General features: G+C 38.3%; 2 protein-coding genes across 2 annotated transcripts; both read right to left on the minus strand.

The window, feature by feature from the left end:
- Nucleotides 1-3,950: 3,950 nt before the first annotated feature.
- On the minus strand, nt 3,951-6,064 carry LOC129766480 (eukaryotic translation initiation factor 4E-like). Its single transcript, XM_055767013.1, has 4 exons — nt 5,709-6,064; nt 4,431-4,790; nt 4,283-4,370; nt 3,951-4,222 (listed from the first exon to the last, which is right to left on the minus strand). The coding sequence occupies exons 1-4, from the start codon at nt 5,736-5,738 to the stop codon at nt 4,065-4,067; spliced, it is 636 nt and encodes a 211-aa protein (XP_055622988.1). The 5' UTR covers nt 5,739-6,064; the 3' UTR covers nt 3,951-4,064.
- Nucleotides 6,065-13,905: 7,841 nt separating this feature from the next.
- LOC129767041 (uncharacterized protein K02A2.6-like) lies at nt 13,906-17,082 on the minus strand. The gene has a single exon (XM_055767653.1). The coding sequence runs from the start codon at nt 17,080-17,082 to the stop codon at nt 13,906-13,908; it is 3,177 nt and encodes a 1,058-aa protein (XP_055623628.1).
- Nucleotides 17,083-19,088: the final 2,006 nt, after the last annotated feature.

Here is a 19,088-nt window from a genome sequence, read left to right on the forward strand (position 1 = left end):
AGGAGAGCGTGCTATATTAGCTTAGCATATAATCAACAGCCCTTTTCAGGGCTCCAAATTTGATGGATTAGAGTTCAGAAAAGTTTTTTTACAGGCCGAACTGAAAGGAGCATTTAGCGAAAATCGTGGTGTCGATGATAATTCGATACCGATAGGTGCCATGGATATGGATTTCATAATGAAAAATATGAAATATATGACATGATGTAGTGAATATATCCCCATATCGAAGAAATCACTTTGATGAAACTGTTTACCGTTTGTCTTTTTTAATTGTTGGGAAAGGGCATTATTTCTGCTGATTAAATTCCAAGAAAAAATCCATTCCTTCTTTAAGCGTGATTCATTCTGCTTCGGATCAACGGAACAGTATGATAATCATTTCATACAAAAGATAAAATGTCCAAGAGTTATATGATTGCTATTTATCGAAAAATTGTTTCAATAGCTTAATGATAGCTTCGAAAACAGGTTATTGAAATCATTCGTATCCGTATGTAGCTCGCCCACTTGGAAACCCATTAATCTTATTGGAATGTGAGATGGGGAAGCTCATACTCACGTCTATGCATTATGCTGTACACTACAGACTTTTTTTCTCCGTACTGATTAAGAAGCCGACCGAACTATCGGTCGACAAGTCAGTCTGCAGTCGGCGGGGGCTCTTAATTTCGTTTTTGCAGGCCGAACCGAAAAAATTTCAGTCGAGTTAACTCTTTTTTACAGTAATGCTTTTGAATCCGGACACTTTGCATTACATTCAATATCATACCACAGCCATAACATTTTTTTCATGTTGAATTTATGCGATTAATAGTTGCTAATATAGTTACTGATAGTTTCTTGATAGTTACTAATCAATCGCATTAATTTCAACATGCAGAAAATGTTGTGGCTGCGGTATGGTATTAAATGTAACGCAAAGTGTCCGGATTCAAATACATTACTGTATACTTACTTCGATGTTATTCGTTTCTCTCTCAGGGTAAGCAACGAAGGGTGGGGTTTAGATTCTATACTTTTATGGTTTATAAAATGACGCTTCCTTTGCTTTCGTTCATTTCTTACTCTACTCTCGCACCGTGACGACTCGTTTGTTTGGGACCAAGCAGATAGCTAGTTAGTCTTTCAGTGGTAAGGCACACGAAAGCAGCTCGGATAAGCGCACCAGCCGCAGGATAGGTGAAGAAGCCACATCGCTATCGACCGGGAACTTTGCGTGAAATTCATCGCTATCGGAAGTCGACCGAATTGCTGATCCGCAAGCTACCTTTGCAGTTTTTGGATCGTGGAATTGCTCAGGACTTCAAAACAGACTTGCGCTTCCAAAGTTCCGCGGTTATGACGCTGCAGGAGGCTTATTCGAAGATACAAATTTGTGTGCTATCCACGCAAAACGCGTCACATCATGCCCAAGGACATTCAGCTGGCCCATCGAATCCAAGGAAAGGGTGCTATATTAGCTTAGCATATAATCAACGGCCCTTTTCAGGGCTCCAAATTTGATGGATTAGAGTTTAGAAAAGTTTTTTACAGGCCAAACTAAAACGAGAATTTTCGTTTGGATGCCATACAGCATCGAGAAAATTCCGGAAAGATCTAATCGTTGCTGAAAAATAATCTGCCAGTTCCCTGGGAATTGAAGAATACATCCATGCGAAAGAGTTTATTTTAATGTTTTCAAATTATATGGCGAACAAAGCGACCAAATACATTTGATTTCGTAATTTTTCAATCAAGTGTAATCAGCTGGAAAGCTTCTGAAGATTATTCTTTCCCATCAGTAGGATATTTTCGTATCCAATATTGGATGCATAACATGAAAAACGGAAAATGTTTCGTATCGCGAAAATTATATAATTTTCAATCGATTATTGCTCAGTCGCCGAAATTTTCATACTCAGAGAGTTCATTCTCCTCTAGTTTGCCTTCCAAATTGCCATCGTAAACCACACCTTCTCTCGATTCAATCACGCACGAAAAGCATACTGAAATGATATTCAACATCGTTACTGAACGAGCTGAACGGCGAGGGATCGAGGGATTCATTACCTGGCCTGACCTGACCTGAAATGCAATCAGTTTGTTTTAACTGTGAGGGAGCGCAGAAAAGCCGATCGATCAGAAGGAGAAGAGAAGGTGACCAAGAGAGTATCAGCATCGAAATACGGTTCCTCGGGAAGACATAGAAGCAGCCGCCACACCCACACACATACACGCGCGCAACTCTTTTCATTTGCTGGTTATCGAGAGGAAACCTGGAAAGAAATGATCGTTGCTGAAAAATAATCTGCCAGTTCCCCTTGGAATTGAAAATTACATTCAAGCGAGTTTATTTTAATGTTTTCTATCCATATAATACTGCGACCACATACATTTGGTTTTGTGATTTGTCAATCAAGTGCAGTTAGCAGGAAAGCTTCTGAAGATTATTCTTCAGAACAAGGTTTTTTGTATCCAATATTGGATGCATAAAACCTTGAGTCTCCAACGTAACACTCTCGTTTTTTAAGTCACCCAAATATTTATTTATTCATTCATTCAGGATGGATTTAGATTCAACTTCAAACAAATGATCTCTAAATCAACGATAGTTCTACGTCACCCTTGCGGTTATACCATAGATATAACCCACTTCCTGTTTTTTTTATTCCATTTCCTAAGGTACCCTTTTAGGAACAAAAATCGTGTTTTGTTTTTTCCTGAAAAAAATAAATCAACGGTACAGAAATGGCAAAATGATCTGGTAATACCAAACTTCACGTAGTATTTGACTGAAATACTGAAAAGTTTGAAAAAACTTTTAATATGAAACACTTTGATTTCAAAAGGGAGAGGATTTTTTCGCGCCCATCAGCATATATTCTCATTTTCATTTTAGTAATGCTTAAATGTATGAAATTTGCAACAAATTGATTGATTGAGTTTTTGAGAGGCTTTAAACTTAGCAGTTCATTCGCCTCTAAACAATGCAACATATGAATTTCGAGCACGTGAAGAGATAACTCAATTTACAAAATACTAAATTTTGCTCGATGTGATAGTGATAAGGATTGCATCGACTTCTCGATTCGATTTACCTAATAGGATCCACGGAATTCGTTGCGGTTGATAACATCCGCTGTGGATGAAGCTGCGTGTTCTACGAGAATAAATCGCATTGGTTCGATGTGAACTCTATTCGATTTGTCCCCTAATGGATGCGAAACAACTTTTTTTATTTGAAGACATGTGATTTTAATAGGAATAGACGTTTTATGTAATATTCAATATTATTTATTATAAAAAATTAATGGTACATATTTATTATGATAGTAAATTAGTCGATAATTCATTACAATAATTATTCAACGAAATATTTCAAACTGTTTCCTCCTGGTTGACAAATCCTCCTTATCCTCCTAATCCTGCTTCTGCGCTTTTTTTTCGATCCAGATTTTCCTGTACAATGATAAATAATGCATTGCTCGAGTCCGAACGATCTGCTCAGAGTGTATTGTGAATAAGCTCAAGTACAAATCAGCATTTCAGCCACAACTCTTTCTTTCTGCGGGGTGACCGGCGACCTTCCTCCTCTCTTTTCTAACCAGGATAAGTTAATTTATCTAACCCACGACATGGCATGGCATGGTCGAGCTGCGCACGTGTGTGTGTGTGTGTGTATGTTTCGTTTGGCAAATGTTTTCGCGTTGCACAGTGGTGTTGATTAATTCAACTACGTCGTTTAAATAATTTATTTTATATATTTGGGATATAAATATGTGTCCTGAATTTGTTTGTCTAAGCTGAGTGCAGCGGTAAAGGAGGTCAAGCCTAATGCCTTCAAAAGACTAGAGTTATGACAATATGTGTACAGTACTCGCCTAACAACACATGAATGTTATTAAATTCTGTTTCTAAGCTTGATTCGGGATAGGAAAAAAAATACGGAGCGCTTGATGGGATACAAACCTAAACTACGATGGAAACATGAAAATACAAATGAGAAGAGCCGAGTGAACCGCGCTTATCCTTTTTCCAAATATGTTTTTCTCTCCAGCTCGCGACGACTTCCACACAATAGTTTACACAGTGTAGGCGGCTTTGACGCTCGAGCCCGATTTCGCCATCGTATCTTTGTGGAAGTGATATGTAATTGGGGCCTTCAAGCCCAAACGTTCCTTGTAGATGCGACCGATCGATAGAACCGCATCGCGATTTTGAAAGTTGGCGGTCCAAATTGCTGCGAGAGAAACGAATATCATGAAATCATGTGCCAAAGGATCATTCTTGAATTACCTACCAATTTTATCTCCCTTTGGTCGAACGTTCACCACGGCTCCGCAAATTTCATCCGCATTTTCGAAAGCTTCTCCAATGAGACATAATATCTGTGGAAACACAAACGTTGTATCAATGTCATGCTAGAATTTTTCAATCCGTTGCCATACCGTATCCAGCCAATATTTGTCCAGGTCCTGGCGCTGATGTCGAGGAACATTCACCATCCATCGGCCACCACGTTTGTTACCATCATCCTCCCACATGGGACGAATGCCGGTTTTGAAGAGCGAATAATCACTGCCAACCTTACTGTCGGCCGGACTCTTGATGTGGTTGAAGAGACTCCAAAAATCCTCCACAGTGGAAAAGCTTGTCACCTCGTTGAGGGTATCCTCCCACAGCTTCGTGCGATCTGGTTCCTGATACCACAGGGTCCAGGTGAACTGCAGTGGGTGCTTAATCAAACATTCCGGATCGACGACAGCATTCTGTTCTGCCTGATTCTGCTCGGTGCTCTCGGCCTGTTTCTGTAAGACAGAAAGAATGTTGAAAAATTCGGTCATGCAAATTCGACGTGACATCGACATGTACGTAATAATCGTACGGATACATCATATCTTCATCTTGAGACAATAGCGCTTGATAATAGTTATTGCGATCGAGATACATTTGTTGCCTTCGGTGGTGATATCTTTTCGGGAGCATTGCTTACTTATTGCTACCCAACCAATTTGGATTGCTCTACAGAATGCTTGCAATTGAGGGTTATTTCGTTACTTCCCAAAAAAGTGATATTCCAGGCTTACGTCTACGTTAGTTAAAGATTATATTTGGAATGTCAAAATGAAAATTATGTTCGATCTCCTGATAAGTCAGCGACTGCTTTGATTTCTTAACAATTGCTCTCCTGATGTCCTAATTCGTTTTGGAAATTCCTTTCCCCTCCTAATATCTCAGTACTTATCTCTCTTTTTCTCACTCATTGAATTCGCATACGTGGGTAGCGTTGCAGTTATTGTTGTTGCCACGGAACCTTTAAAATTTCAGGGTCAAAACCTGCATACGATCGTATCTCACTACTGATCACTACTTTACAAAGCGATCTCACTATTAAGTTTTTAATTCGCATCCCGGCAAATAAACAGGCAACCTTGCCAAAAACAGGCTATCAGCGCTGTCAAACGGCATACCGAAGAAAACGCAAAAGGAAAAGTACCGATGAGACAAAAGAAAAGTTACACTTCTATGGTGCATGATTCAATATGGATGCAGCAGGGTCGTCGTAATGCAGGAAAACGAGGCCACTTCTGCTACCATGATTGTAGGTCGGTTCAGAGCTGATATAGATCAACCGGTACACATGAAAAGCGGCATTATCCTCGTGAAATCGTAACCCCTTCTTCGAAAGGGATTCCCCGGAAAGGGTACAGCAAAAAAAAACTCACCTCAACTTCTTCGTTCGATTTGCCAGCCATAATTGTTGTTCACTTTAGATTTTTTTTTGTTTCGAAAATGACCGCACTAAACTCGCCCTATATTTGTACACTCACTTTTAAACTTTGCAGTCAACTGCAGTATTTTATAAATAAAAATCTCAAAAAAATCTCCGGTCACACACGCACGGCAGTCACTATGAGCAGAGTCGTTCCACCGAAAAAGAAAAACGTCCGAACAATTTCACTCTATTCAAGTGACTGACACGCGATAATGCATACGTGTGTGCGAGTTAATATGGAAGGGAATGTGGGGAATGTGCTTCGAGATAATGCGGTGACAGCAAAACGGGTACTAGCTGAGTTTGGCTGTCGACTGTCCGGCTTAAGCCCGATCACTTGGGTAGCAATTTGCAAATGGTACACTGAGAGAAATATTTAGTAAATATGACGAATTCTTTGGTACATATTACCAATTCACTACACTGAAAGGAAAATTTAGTAAATATGACGAATTTTTTGGTACATGTTACCAATTCTCTAGTCATTTTCTACCCTACCAATCATTGGTACATGTTACGAAAGAAAAATGGTAGGAAAAAATGTCAAACAAACTGCGATTTGATGGTCCAACATTGGTGCAATATCAGTGAAAATGTTGCTTCTCATTTGTGATGATTACCTATCAGGGATTATGAAAATATTTTTTAATAATTATTTTTTATTCAAAAAATGTATTTGATTACATTAAACTCCACATACTTAGAATACATAATACTAATAACATATAACTTATTCTGTAAACAGTATCAATTATTCTACAATATAAAAATTATCATTGTGAATAATAATAACAGTACTTAATAACATCAATTATTCTATGAGCAGCGTACAAGGGGAAAATTACTATCGCAGCCTCAACCACATCAATTTCATATGCATTTCCAAAGTCTCGAGTACTCGAAAAAGTTTCCGTTCCTCTTCCTGCTGCATCGCTCTGGTTTGCATTATTTAGGGACGGAGATAGCTGATTAACAGAGTGTCGGTAGCACAGCACGTTTCATCCGTATTTTGTTTTCTCGTGTCCCCATGAACAAAGGAAAAACATATGTTAATAATATTAAATATGTATACATGTAATGAAACATAACATCAACAAAATGCTCACCTCGTGGGTCTTCGTAGCCTAATTGGTTGCGTGTCCGCTACTAAGCGAACGATCATGAGCTAATAACTCAGGGCCCCTCAACTGACCATCTTTGTGTGTTATTCTAGCTACTACGTCCACGCAACAATCATCATGTGTCGGTAATCCCAGTCCCTTACCGCTCACATTACGATCTGCGGCATCGGTAATTGGTGCTAATTCTAACACAGCAATGGAAGCCTCATATCAGCAGTCCCGTTGTGAACAGTCCAACTGTGAACATTCGAACAATAGGAATATTCTCACGCCGAAAAAGGCGGCATGTGTTTTGTATCGATAGAATTGTAATATTCTTAGGCCTAAACAGCTACTGTGTTATACATAAAAAAACAAATGTTTATCGATGGATAGGAATCTTAAGCCTAAATAATATACAACAATAGTTATCTTAAACATTAAAATGTATACGAATAAATTCGCCTCTGTGACAGCTGAATTGCTAAATGAGCCTAATAAACGGACGGGATAAAAAAAATGCTCACCTCCGAATATCTTCGTCTCCAAAAAAGAAATGGCAATTGCAAACTGCGCGCTTCACAGATGTTAGGTATGACAAAAAAAACAAGGTTACTAATGGTATGAAGTAACATTTACGAATCCTTGGTAAGAACGTTCATTGCGTCTGACACCACTTTTACGCGATTTTGGTAATATTTACAAAAAAATATGTATATTTTACCAATGTTTTGGCTACTAAAGATTTGGTAGCTGCTTTTACTAAACTATTTCTCCAGTGTAGTTATTTTCTACCCTACAGGCTGATTTACACTGAGAGGAAAATTTAGTATATATGACGAATTTTTTCGTAAATGTAACCAATTCGCTAGTCATTTTCTACCCTACTAATCATTGGTACATCTTACAAAAGAAAATTGGTAGGCATTATTTTTGTAGGATGGTGGGCATGTTGGCCCACCATTGGAGCAACATCAGTAAAAATATTGTTTTTTATTTGTAAGAGATAATGATAAGGGATAATGACATTATGTTGTTGATAATTAATTCTTATTTATAAAGCTGTCTTCAATCATACATTATCTTTTACACAGTAATTTCCTACACCCTACATTCTATATCTAAACATTGATCGTGCAAATAGATATATTTAATCGCAGCCTCGACCGAATCAGTCTCATATGTTTTTTCAAATCCTCGCTCATCAAGGTTTTGCTCTTTTTCCTGTTGCACATTTTCATCTTTTAGACAGGAACAACTGATTAGTTGACAGTTGATGGGACCAGATCGCAGTACATTTCATCCGCAATATATGGTCTCCCGTTTACTGATGTATGATTCTGGTTAGTTATAAATATGGGTTTGTGATGAAATATATGTGATTACCTGACATTTATTTGTGTTGCAAATGCTTAGTCTAGTATACATTGAATATTCCACCAGTCAACTGTGCAATTTTAATCCAAGGTTAGAAACTGAAAATTAAAAGGGAAAGGATTGTATTGAAGTTTATTTTTATAAGATTCGATGTATGAAGATTTCACTACAACGAATTAAACTTTTGTTTTCCCGCAGCGAAAACAAGTTCTCGATATCTTGTGGTCGAGAAATTGTTTTCGACGAAGAGAAACAAAAGCTACATATATTTTAATCTAATAAAAACCAAAAAACCTTACCTCCGAATGGCTTTGTTTCCTCAAGAAGAATGACGACTGCAAAGTACGCACATTACAGTTCCTAGAAATGAAAACAATCAAGGTTACACATTCTATGAAGTAAAATGTACGAATCTTTAGTAGGGATGAATATTGTATAAGACATCCGTTTTACAAAGTTTTGGTAATATGTACAAAAAATGCGTACATTTTACCAATGTTTCAACTACTAAAGATTTGGTAGCTGCATTTATTAATATTTTCCTCCAGTGTAGACGATGCCAGTCAGCGCTCTAGTTGAAGTATCCAGTGAACAGAGAACAGACACTCTGTTCAAGTTACTTGTACCAGTATCGAACAAGTAATTGGCCTCTAACTTGAACAGAATGTCTGTTCTCTATTCACTGGATACTTCAACAAGAGCGCTGACTGGCATCGTCTAAATCAGCCTTACTAATTATTGGTACATCTAACGAAAAAAAAAATGGTAAGCGTAAATGTCCAACAAAACTACGATTAGTTGGTCCAGTGTTGGTTCAATAATGGTTCGCATCATTGGTTCAATATTGATGATAAATATCAATCAGTGATAGTAACGATATTCTTCTGAATAATTAATTCATATTTTCATTTTTTCTATATATCTAGAATACATTACTAATAACTTATTCTATTTATAATTGCAATAACTCTACAATAATAACTATATACTAATAACATTAATTTTCATGGTAATAATTCTACAACTTCCAATGGGTTGTGGGCTTGGTCATAATTATGTTCCTTTTCCTACTGCACCGATGGCATCAGGATGCAGTATACATCTTTCGTAAGTATTGGTCTCGCATATCCTGATGAAGAAATACAAATATATCAATGATAGCCGATGAATATGTATTTATGAAACAAATATATATTAAATAGACGTATATTTAAATGTGACATAAAAATTAAATGCTTACCTCCGAGTTACAAATTGATTTTTTAGTAAAGTTGCCCACTATTTTCCAACGTTAGAACCTGATAAAAAATCTTTAGTATAAACTTAACCTTGTGTCTCACTACTTGCCCTGGCTTCCATCGACTGTTTTTCATCCTCCTCTTGCCATACGATTCCACGGAATGTATAGTAACCGCGGTATGTAAGCCCCATATTCATATTACGGTTCAGGGTCAAGTAATATATCACAATATCCAAACAAAACAGAATATTTTTTATTATTTACCTCCGAATCGCTCCGCTTCAACAAACGTTTCAAAGCGATCGCGAAGTACGCACTGCACATTTACCAGATATGTAAACAAGGTTACTTAAACTATGAAGTAAAATGTACGAATCGTAGGTAGGGGAGAACATTGCATTTGACATAATTTTTACAAAGTTTTGGTAATATGTACTAAAAATGTGTATATTTTACCAAAGTTTTAATTACTAAAGATTTTGTAGTTGCGTTTACTAAACTTTCTCTCCACACTCTTAGGAAACATTGGTATATATGACGAATTTTTTGGTAAATATTACTAATGATTAGTCAGTTTTTGCAATACGAATTATTCATACATATTACGCGATAACAATGGTAAACAAATGTCAAATCAGCCAGTATAACCCAGTATAAGATGTCGGTTCAACGTTGGTTCAACATACGTTACAGTTCAGGGACTTCGGGGTGGCTTTTTAAAACGCTTATGGTAAGCTTGAAGAGCCAAATGACACTTAAATATATTTATTTCTGTTTCAATTACAAAGTCCTCGATACAAAGTTATGTTCCCTAGCTTAGTTAAAAATAAATAAAGCCGCTTGCTGATGCTACATGTTGTCGATTCGCAGGCTTCGCTTCGCTGTTCGCTTATTCCGCTATGGATGGCATAAACATGCAGTTCCGTTGATTCTCCTGTGAAAAAAAGTTCGATATAATCATCTGAATCATACCAGTAGTCGGACTCACTGTTTCAATTTGTTGGCAAATAAACATTAATTTTGGGACCGGAGGAACGATGGAAGGCAACTATTTGATACCATCGGTAGAAAAGTCAGGATTTCCGAAGAATCAACACCACAAAAGTTGGTTCCAGCTACCGACAGCGACATTTTTATCGATGCTTGCATATGATCTCCATCAGCCGTCCAAACGTCGGAATATGTACGTAGGTTTCCTGTAATAAATCTTCCATTAATACATGATTGAAAATGATTCAAAATCATTTACCTTCATGCTGTTGCTATCCGCACGGTGAATTTGAAAATGATGTCACTTCATTCTTTTCGCGGTTGCCAGAATGACAATCGTCAAATTTACGAGCACCGTGTAGTAAAATGTACCAATCGTTGGTAGTGATGTGTATTGCATCTGACATTAATTTTACACATGGTTAGTAATATGTACAGAAAATATGTACATTCTACAAATGTTTGCATTACTAAAGATTTGGTAGCTTATTTTCGTAATGGATTTTCTGGGTGCAGTGTATGTCGCCAGTTAAATTCTTGCACCCTGAGATATCCTTGGTAAAAAACTACTCAATACAAATATTAGTAGAATGTACATATTTTCTGTTCATATTACATATAAATGAGTGTCAGATGTAATACACATCCCTAGCAACGATTGGTACACGGTATTGGTAATTTTGCGAATAGTAACAATACAAAGAGATATTTTATTTTCCATAATTTTCAAACATGTTTACGGTATATGTTGAACCAACGTTGAACCGACGGCTTAAGTGCGGTACAAATACAGCGTCACCGTCACCGTCCCATCAACTATTCTCTTGGACTTATTTTGCCGAAGTCAAAGTTGCCGGTGATTGTGTATGTGAATGCTGGCATACGATTTCCATGGGAGAATATTTGACATTTCATTCCTTTACGTTGACTTCATTTTTATTGCGTAATATGTACGAATAATTCGCACGGGGAAAAAAATTACGAATAATTGGTCATGCGGATGGAATCAAACTGGTTGGCAAAAAGTATCCAATAGAAATCCAATAATCAGGAGGAGTAAAAGTGTTACTTTTCTTTTAATAATCCACTACATAGAGAAAGTATTGAGTCATTTTTTGGTATACTGATCATCGGAATATCGCTATATGCATCATAATGTACATTTTATATACGCATACATTTTATATCACATTGTCAGGTCAAGTCGCGTATCGGTGTAACGAACATCGTAATATCGTTATATACCGCTTTGGGTACGTATAAAACATAGCATATGCGCATATCGCCTCCACTTTAGCATATATATATATGCAAGTTATACGCATCGTATACCTTACGTGTCTTGGATGTGTGTATATCGCCTCCAAATTTAGCATTTTATACGATATAATGTTTGCTGGGTAATAACAGAATAACCTATTAGCATGTTATATTCTTATAACCGTTATTGATTAGGCTTTCCGAAAAACTTGTGATTCAGTGGTTTTATAGGTGAAAATAAGAAGATAAATCATAAGAAAAAGAAGAAAACAAGAATAAATATCATAATTTTAACTTTGTTGATCGGAGTCTTTTTACTCCCAGGAGCTCCCGGGCCGGGGTTGTATCCGAAACACAATCGCTTAGGACGTAGGACTGCGCAATCTTTTTTTTGACGTAGAACTACGTCTTACATTAAGGGTGCCAAATCAGAAAACAGGTCACGTTTTTATGAAATAAAGTTAACGTTAATAACTATTTTTGCTGTGAACGGATTTTCACGATTTACATACCAATCGAATCGGAAATTCTCTAAGATTTGTTTGATATGCTATACATTACTACCCATTGTCTGTATATGGTTTAAATTGATGAAAATTGGAAGCAATCTCATTTCCCCATACATTTGTTCTGTCCATTTGTGTGATTTCCCAAACAGAGCTGTCAATAACGAGCAACGAAGGGGAAATCGTAAGATTTAAAGTCTCCGTGTAGTGATCCCCGATTTTTGAAATTAATCGTTCATCAGCTAATCGAATAGTTTTCAGCAGTTTCTTATTCGATACGATTAATCGGCCCAAATAATCGATAAGTCGATTAATCGCCACACTGAGAGAAATAATTAGTTAGATTAATATTTCTCATTTGCTAGAAAGCCATATGGAATCAAAAAAGTGTTCATTCCGCTTGAAAAACAATTATTATCTTTTACTCACCCCTAAAGTCGTAAACGAAGCTCAATTCACGTTGACGGCATTGAGCTTCGTTTACGAACTTAGGGGAGCGTCAAAGATAATGATTTGTTTTCAGGATAAAACTGCAGCGGCCGTACGTTTTTTTCTCTCTGAGTTTGGATCGATTAATCGACGTAAATTATTCGTTCGCTTCGATTATTGGTTGTGAGGTATTCGCTCAATTAATAATCGATTTCTGTAGAAAGTATTCGATTAATCGATTAATCGAACGATTATCGGGGATCACTATCTCCGTGAACGAAGAAAAACAAGAATAACGAAGGGGAATATTTGCCTACAGTGGACAGTGGATCTCGCTGAGGCAAACGTTCATTCTTCGTAAGGCCACCGACTGGACAACACCGTTGCTGGACGAGCTGGATGGTGAGGGATCGAGTGCCTTTCTTAAAGCAATTGGGGTGGACGCTGTAAAGACGGAATCCGCAGCAAATGAAATACGCGTGTTGACTACTCACTTGTCTGTCCTAAACTGATTCATTTATTCATTTTCTCTCGGTTACATGTTACTCTTGTATTTGTGAGATTTACACTTCGTTGTCTCGTTTGATACCACAGATATTATAAGATGTACACTTCATTGTCACGTCTGATACCACAGACACTACACTTCCCCACTTTCTCAATAGTCCTGAACTATACCCACTTGATAACCTTCAAGATAACTAGGCTTCTTTGATTCGCGGCGTGAACGGGGAAAAGGTTGAGCCTCAGGTTGAATATCTGCATAATGGTTTAACATTTCTGACTCAGAACTGTTCGAAGTGGTTGATGCCTTGTTCTGATGCTGTGTGTTGATTTCCACCCTTGGAATGAGTGGTTTCAAATGAGACACATTTCGATGATATATTTTATTGGTTTCATTGGATTGGATAGCTACGTCAGGTCCATTACGTTTGAGAATTACCATTTCCTCAGGACTGAAATTAGATGATTAGATTTGTTGTCCTTTATCATTCTTTTCGCTACCACCACGTCTTCTTCCTTTAGCGAACTTGGACAAGCTTTCCTTCTACGATCAGCATACTCTGCACCTTTTAATTTTTTTTCCCGATCTGCATCATGTACCTCCTCGACTGACTTTTTCGGTTCCGACGGGAATGCTGGTAGTTTGTCCCGAAGCACTCTACCGAACATTAGTGCCGAGGGTGCAACTCCCGTTGTATAATGTGGAGTAGAATTATACATGAGGAGGTACATCCGTAAGTCTCACTTCCAATCCATTTTAGTCGATTCTTGGCTTATCTGTAGACGTTTTTTCAATGATCTGTTATCACACTCAACTTCCCCGTTAGCTTGAGGCCAGTATGGTGTTGTCTTCCGTAGCTCGATTCCGAATTCCTTACAAAAATTCTGCAAAGGTTCGCTTATGAACTGAGGCCCATTGTCTGACTTGATAGATTCGGGAATGCCATATCGGCAGAAGGTTTCGTGCAGTGCTAGAATTGTATTTCTGGCCGAAATTTCCTTCATTATAATCACCTCAATGAATCTACTAAAATAATCAATCAAAACTAGAAGATTGTGACCTGAGGGTAATGGACCCATAAAGTCCACCGCAATATGGACCCATGGCTTATCTGGAATCTTCGTTCTTATCAATGGTTCCGGAGCCGCCACCGATGATACAATAGTGCAATCTTTAGAACTCCTGACGAATCGCTCTGTTCCCGCGTCCATTCCCGGCCACCAAACCTTCTGTCGAAGACGACTCTTCATGACCACGACCCCTGGATGTCCCTCGTGCGCTATTTCCATGATTCTGCTGCGCAAAGATGTTGGTACCACAATTCTATCTCCTCGAAAAAGCACGTTTGACGTTGTACAGAGCTCCGTTGCATATGCTTTGTATGATTTAACCTCCTCAGACCATGTTCCCGCTTCCAATGATGTGATAACTTTCTGAATCTCTTCATCCTTTTTGGTTTCTTCCTGAATCTCCTGTACGGTAATTGCTACAGGCGCTGAAAAGGTAGCCAACATCTGGATGTAACTTTCATTTTCCGGATCATACGTTTCTGAATTTGTTACTGAAAGTCTCGACAGTACATCAGCTAAATTCGTCGATCCTGGTTGATATACTACATCATAGCTGTACGATTGGAGCCGTAGTACCCAGCGTTCAATTCTGGCACAAGGCTTAGAATTGGGACCAAATAAAAACTTCAGTGGCTTGCAGTCTGTGACTAATGCAAATTTTGCGCCTTGAAGATATAGTTTAAAACGGTCAACCGCCCAAACCAGGGCTAGTGCTTCCTTTTCCGTTTGGAAATACTTTCTCTCTAAATTAGTCAGTGACTTACTAGCATACGCTATTATTTGTTTCTGACCTTGTACATCTTCCTGAAGCAACACTGCTCCTAGGCCGGTTGGACTTGCGTCCGCCACTAAAATGGTTTTATCTTTCACATTAAAGAATCCTAATTTCTTGATATCGCAGACGGCCTTTTTAATTTCATCGAAAGCCTTTTGGTGTTCTTCTGTCCAAACAAATTTGCATTCACTTCTCAAAAGAGCCCTTAGCGAGTCTGTTTTACTGGCCAGATGTGGTATGAATCTTCCTACATACGTTACTAAGCCTAGGAAGCTCCTGAGTTCCGTTATGTTGTTGGGTCTTCTGAATTGATTTACAGCCTGAACGCGACATTCTGTTGGTTTGACACCTTCCGAGGACAGTTCGTGTCCCAATAATTCCAGCTTCTCAACATTGAATTGACACTTATCTTTGTTCAAAACGACACCGTATTCCTCGAACCGCTGCAAAAGTTTCCTTAACCGACCGTCATGCTCCTCTTGAGTGCGCCCAAAAACAATAACATCGTCTAGGTAGACCATTACACCATCTAATCCAGCCACGATCGTGTCCATCACTTTCTGAAAAAGCTCTGGTGCACAACTGATCCCGAACATCAATCTTTTGTATCCGAACAATCCGTACTTCGTTATAAATGTTGTGATAACCCTTGATTCTTCCGAGAGTTCCAGCTGGTGGTATGCATCTTTCACATCCAGTTTAGAAAATTTTACTGCTCCTTCCACATCTGCTATCAACTCCTCAACCACAGGCAATGGATGAGTTTCACGTAGCACTGCCTGGTTGGCTCGCCGCATATCGACACAAAGTCTAATATCTCCAGATTGCTTCAAAACAGGAACGACCGGAGACACCCAAGGAGACGGACCATTCACTTTTTCAATTATGTCCATCTCGAGCAAGTACTTCAGCTTATTGTGAATACGTTCTTCAAGGGCAATCGGAGCTCTCCTGTATGCTTGTTGAATCGGTTGTACTGATCTGTCAATAGGTATCTCTAAAACAATACCTTTTATTTTTGGGAAAATCTTCCAGTCAGAAGCATTTACCGCTCCTACATCGAAACCAACCTTCAGAACTTTTAGGGCTTTAGCTGTAGAATCACCGAGCAAATTCTGCTGTCCTCTTTCAACTACATAGAATTTCGCGTTAACGGAATTTGATCCAGCTTCTACATTTGCACAAAACATAAACTTGATTTTCATAGGATGTTCCGAGGCATAAGCGACTAATTTGCGATCGATTTCTTGTGACATCTCCGTAAATTTTATACCAGCTACACGAGCTCGGTTCCACGTAGATTCCTCGATGACATTAGCATCTGCTCCTGAGTCGATAACCATCGGTATCTTTATTCCACCCACAACGAAATTGAAAACATTCTTTCCCATCGCATAGAAAATCTTTTCATCTGTTTGTAATTCCCCACGGTTTTCTACCGTCTCTGCGATCTGTCTAATGCATTTCGGCTTAGCAGCTTCTGATTCAAATCGATGTGTACGCTTCAGGCAACGATTGATAAAATGACCTGTTTCACCACATTTGAGGCACTTCGCATTACGGGCTCGACATATGCTGTCACCTTTCAAATGTCCTTTCCGATCACAAGCGAAACAAGCCCTATTGTATGTATTGGTTGACATCGAATATGGCCTTCGTCTTCCAGCAAATTGTTGTTTCGAAATCTTATTTACAATCTCTGATGGTTTGATCTCATGGTGTGTACGATCTAGTTCCTTCATTTGCTGCTGTACGTCAGCTAACGTGGTTCCTAACGCAACAATTTCTTCAAGCGCCAGATCTTTTGCTAGTATTTGTCGCCGGAGTTCATTTGATTGACATGTTTCCACTACCTGTTCGATAATACGATCTTCAACTTCTCTCGTATCGTAACGATCAAATTCACACCGTTTCGCCTGAATAAGTAATCTCAATACATAATCCGCAAATCTCTCTTCCTGTTTCTGTATAATCTGTCGAAACAAATGGCGCTCATAATTACGCCTCCTCATTGGCTCGAAATGCTCATCTAGCTTCTGGATAGCCACATCGTAATAAGGAGGATCTATCATTACCTGCGGAACTTCATCAACCCCAGGAAGATGATCGAAAATCTCCTGGATTTCCGTACCTGCCAAATGCAACAATTGCGATCGTTTTTCCCACTGAGAAGTTACTCTGCATGCATCGAAATATCTTTCTAATTCTCTTTTCCATTTATGCCATTCCGACGGTAACCGAGATCTGTCAGCTGACATTTCAAACGGCCGAATGCGACGCATCGCATCCATCCTGAAAATCGTATTGTATTATCAATATCCATTCGAACTTCAATATATGTTTGATCACGTAGCAATACCCTAGTTGCAATAAGCAAAAATCCAAAAAAATCTAACAAATAACAACTGTTTTTTTATTTCTTTAATCGTTTTTGGAATTCAATCTATAATAACACATGCCAGGTATACAAACCCCGCCAGAAAAATGCACACATACAAGGATACGATTGTTATTTTTGTTCTAGATTTCTTTGCATCTTGCTGTCGAATTCATCTAGACTCACAGTAACCCTGTTACGGTATGTGCAGAACAAGCACACAGTTGCACATGAGTTCTACTTTTTCTCTTTTGCACCCATTTGCGGAATTCATCCAGGCACTCGGTTGCCCTGTTGCCAATACATATGATTCAAGCTAACAGTTGCTACACTAGCTCTTCTTTTTTCTTTTGCACCCAGTTGCAGAGTTCGTTCAGACACCCGGTTGCCGCGTTACAAATACATGTAATTCCAGCACACAGTTGCTACATTGGCACTCCTTATTTCCTTTTGTACACAATTACAGAATTCATCCAGGCACTCGGTTTCCTGTTACCAATACATATAATTCAAACACACAGTTGCTACACTAGCTCTCATTTTTTTTGACGTAGAACTACGTCTTTCAGGAAGGGTGCCAAACCAGAAAATATGTCAAGTTTTTATGAAATAAAGTTAACGTTAATAACTATTTTCACTGTGAACGAATTCTCGTGATTCGCATACCAATCGAATCGGAAATTCTCTAAGATTTGTTTGATATGCTATACATTACAATTCGCTAATCTCAAAACGGTTTAAATTGATGAAAACTGGAAGAACTTCCTTTTTTCTCTTACATTTGTTCTGCCGATTTGTGTGCTAACCCTACCCGTATTTCGAATGCTTATAACTCGAACATTTCTCAACAGATCGGAAAGATGTTTGCATCAATTGATAGAAAGTATTTCTACGCGTCTATCACAATTAATAAAATGTAATTTTTTATGAGACGAACAATTGAATAACTGTAAAATGTCAAGCGTTATCTAAATGGCCTAACTGCCAAAATTCGATTGGCCTGATTGACCATTTCCCGATTGACGGTTTGTGCCTGGGGGAATCCGCTTCGTCAAAACATACAAGTCGGGGGTACTTTTTGGTTTTGAGTACTTTTGTACTGTCGTTGTGCAGACCGGAATATGTTTCCCTAAAACGTACTTTTAAATTGAGAAGCCTGGGAAAATTGTCATTTCAGATACTACTAGAGGTGGATGAACTTTCGCGGTTCGAGAACTACGTAAACATGAGACGTGTAATAATTTCAGAGGGAAATGTAAAATACAATGATCGTTTGACAATTTCCCGTTCAATTATTTTGGTAATCCTATGCATCATATCAAACGAAAAAGGACGTTTATCAAATTTATTTGTAACGAAAAACATAATCTATTACAAAAATTTCGATGCATTCTAAAATAATATTCGAAGTGGTAAACAAGTGGATTGCATGATATAATTGCGTAGTTCTACGTCGAAAATATGCGGTCGTGTCCTAGATACAACCCCTACAACAATTTTTTTGTACCCAGTTGCAGAATTCGTCCAGGCACCCGGTTGCCGTGTTACCAACATTTACATGTAATTCAAACACACAGCCACTACAATGGCTCTCCTTTTTCCTTCTTTGTCACCAAGTTGCGAAATTTATTTGAAAATCGCATCAAACTATTATTTTAATATCTGCATACATACCAAGCACTACATCACTTATTTAACCTC

This window comes from Toxorhynchites rutilus, chromosome 2 (genome assembly GCF_029784135.1).
Source record: "Toxorhynchites rutilus septentrionalis strain SRP chromosome 2, ASM2978413v1, whole genome shotgun sequence".
Taxonomy (NCBI): domain Eukaryota; kingdom Metazoa; phylum Arthropoda; class Insecta; order Diptera; family Culicidae; genus Toxorhynchites; species Toxorhynchites rutilus.

Bases quoted from the DNA above. Each gene is read 5' to 3' on its own strand.
- LOC129766480 (XM_055767013.1), bottom strand. From the start codon at position 5,738: ATGGCTGGCAAATCGAACGAAGAAGTTGAG. The intron at 4,791-5,708 runs GTGAGTTTTTTT...TCTGTCTTACAG, and splicing joins AATCGAACGAAGAAGTTGAG to AAACAGGCCGAGAGCACCGA. The intron at 4,223-4,282 runs GTAGGTAATTCA...TTTCTCTCGCAG, and splicing joins ACCAAAGGGAGATAAAATTG to CAATTTGGACCGCCAACTTT.
- LOC129767041 (XM_055767653.1), bottom strand. From the start codon at position 17,082: ATGATAGATCCTCCTTATTACGATGTGGCTATCCAGAAGCTAGATGAG.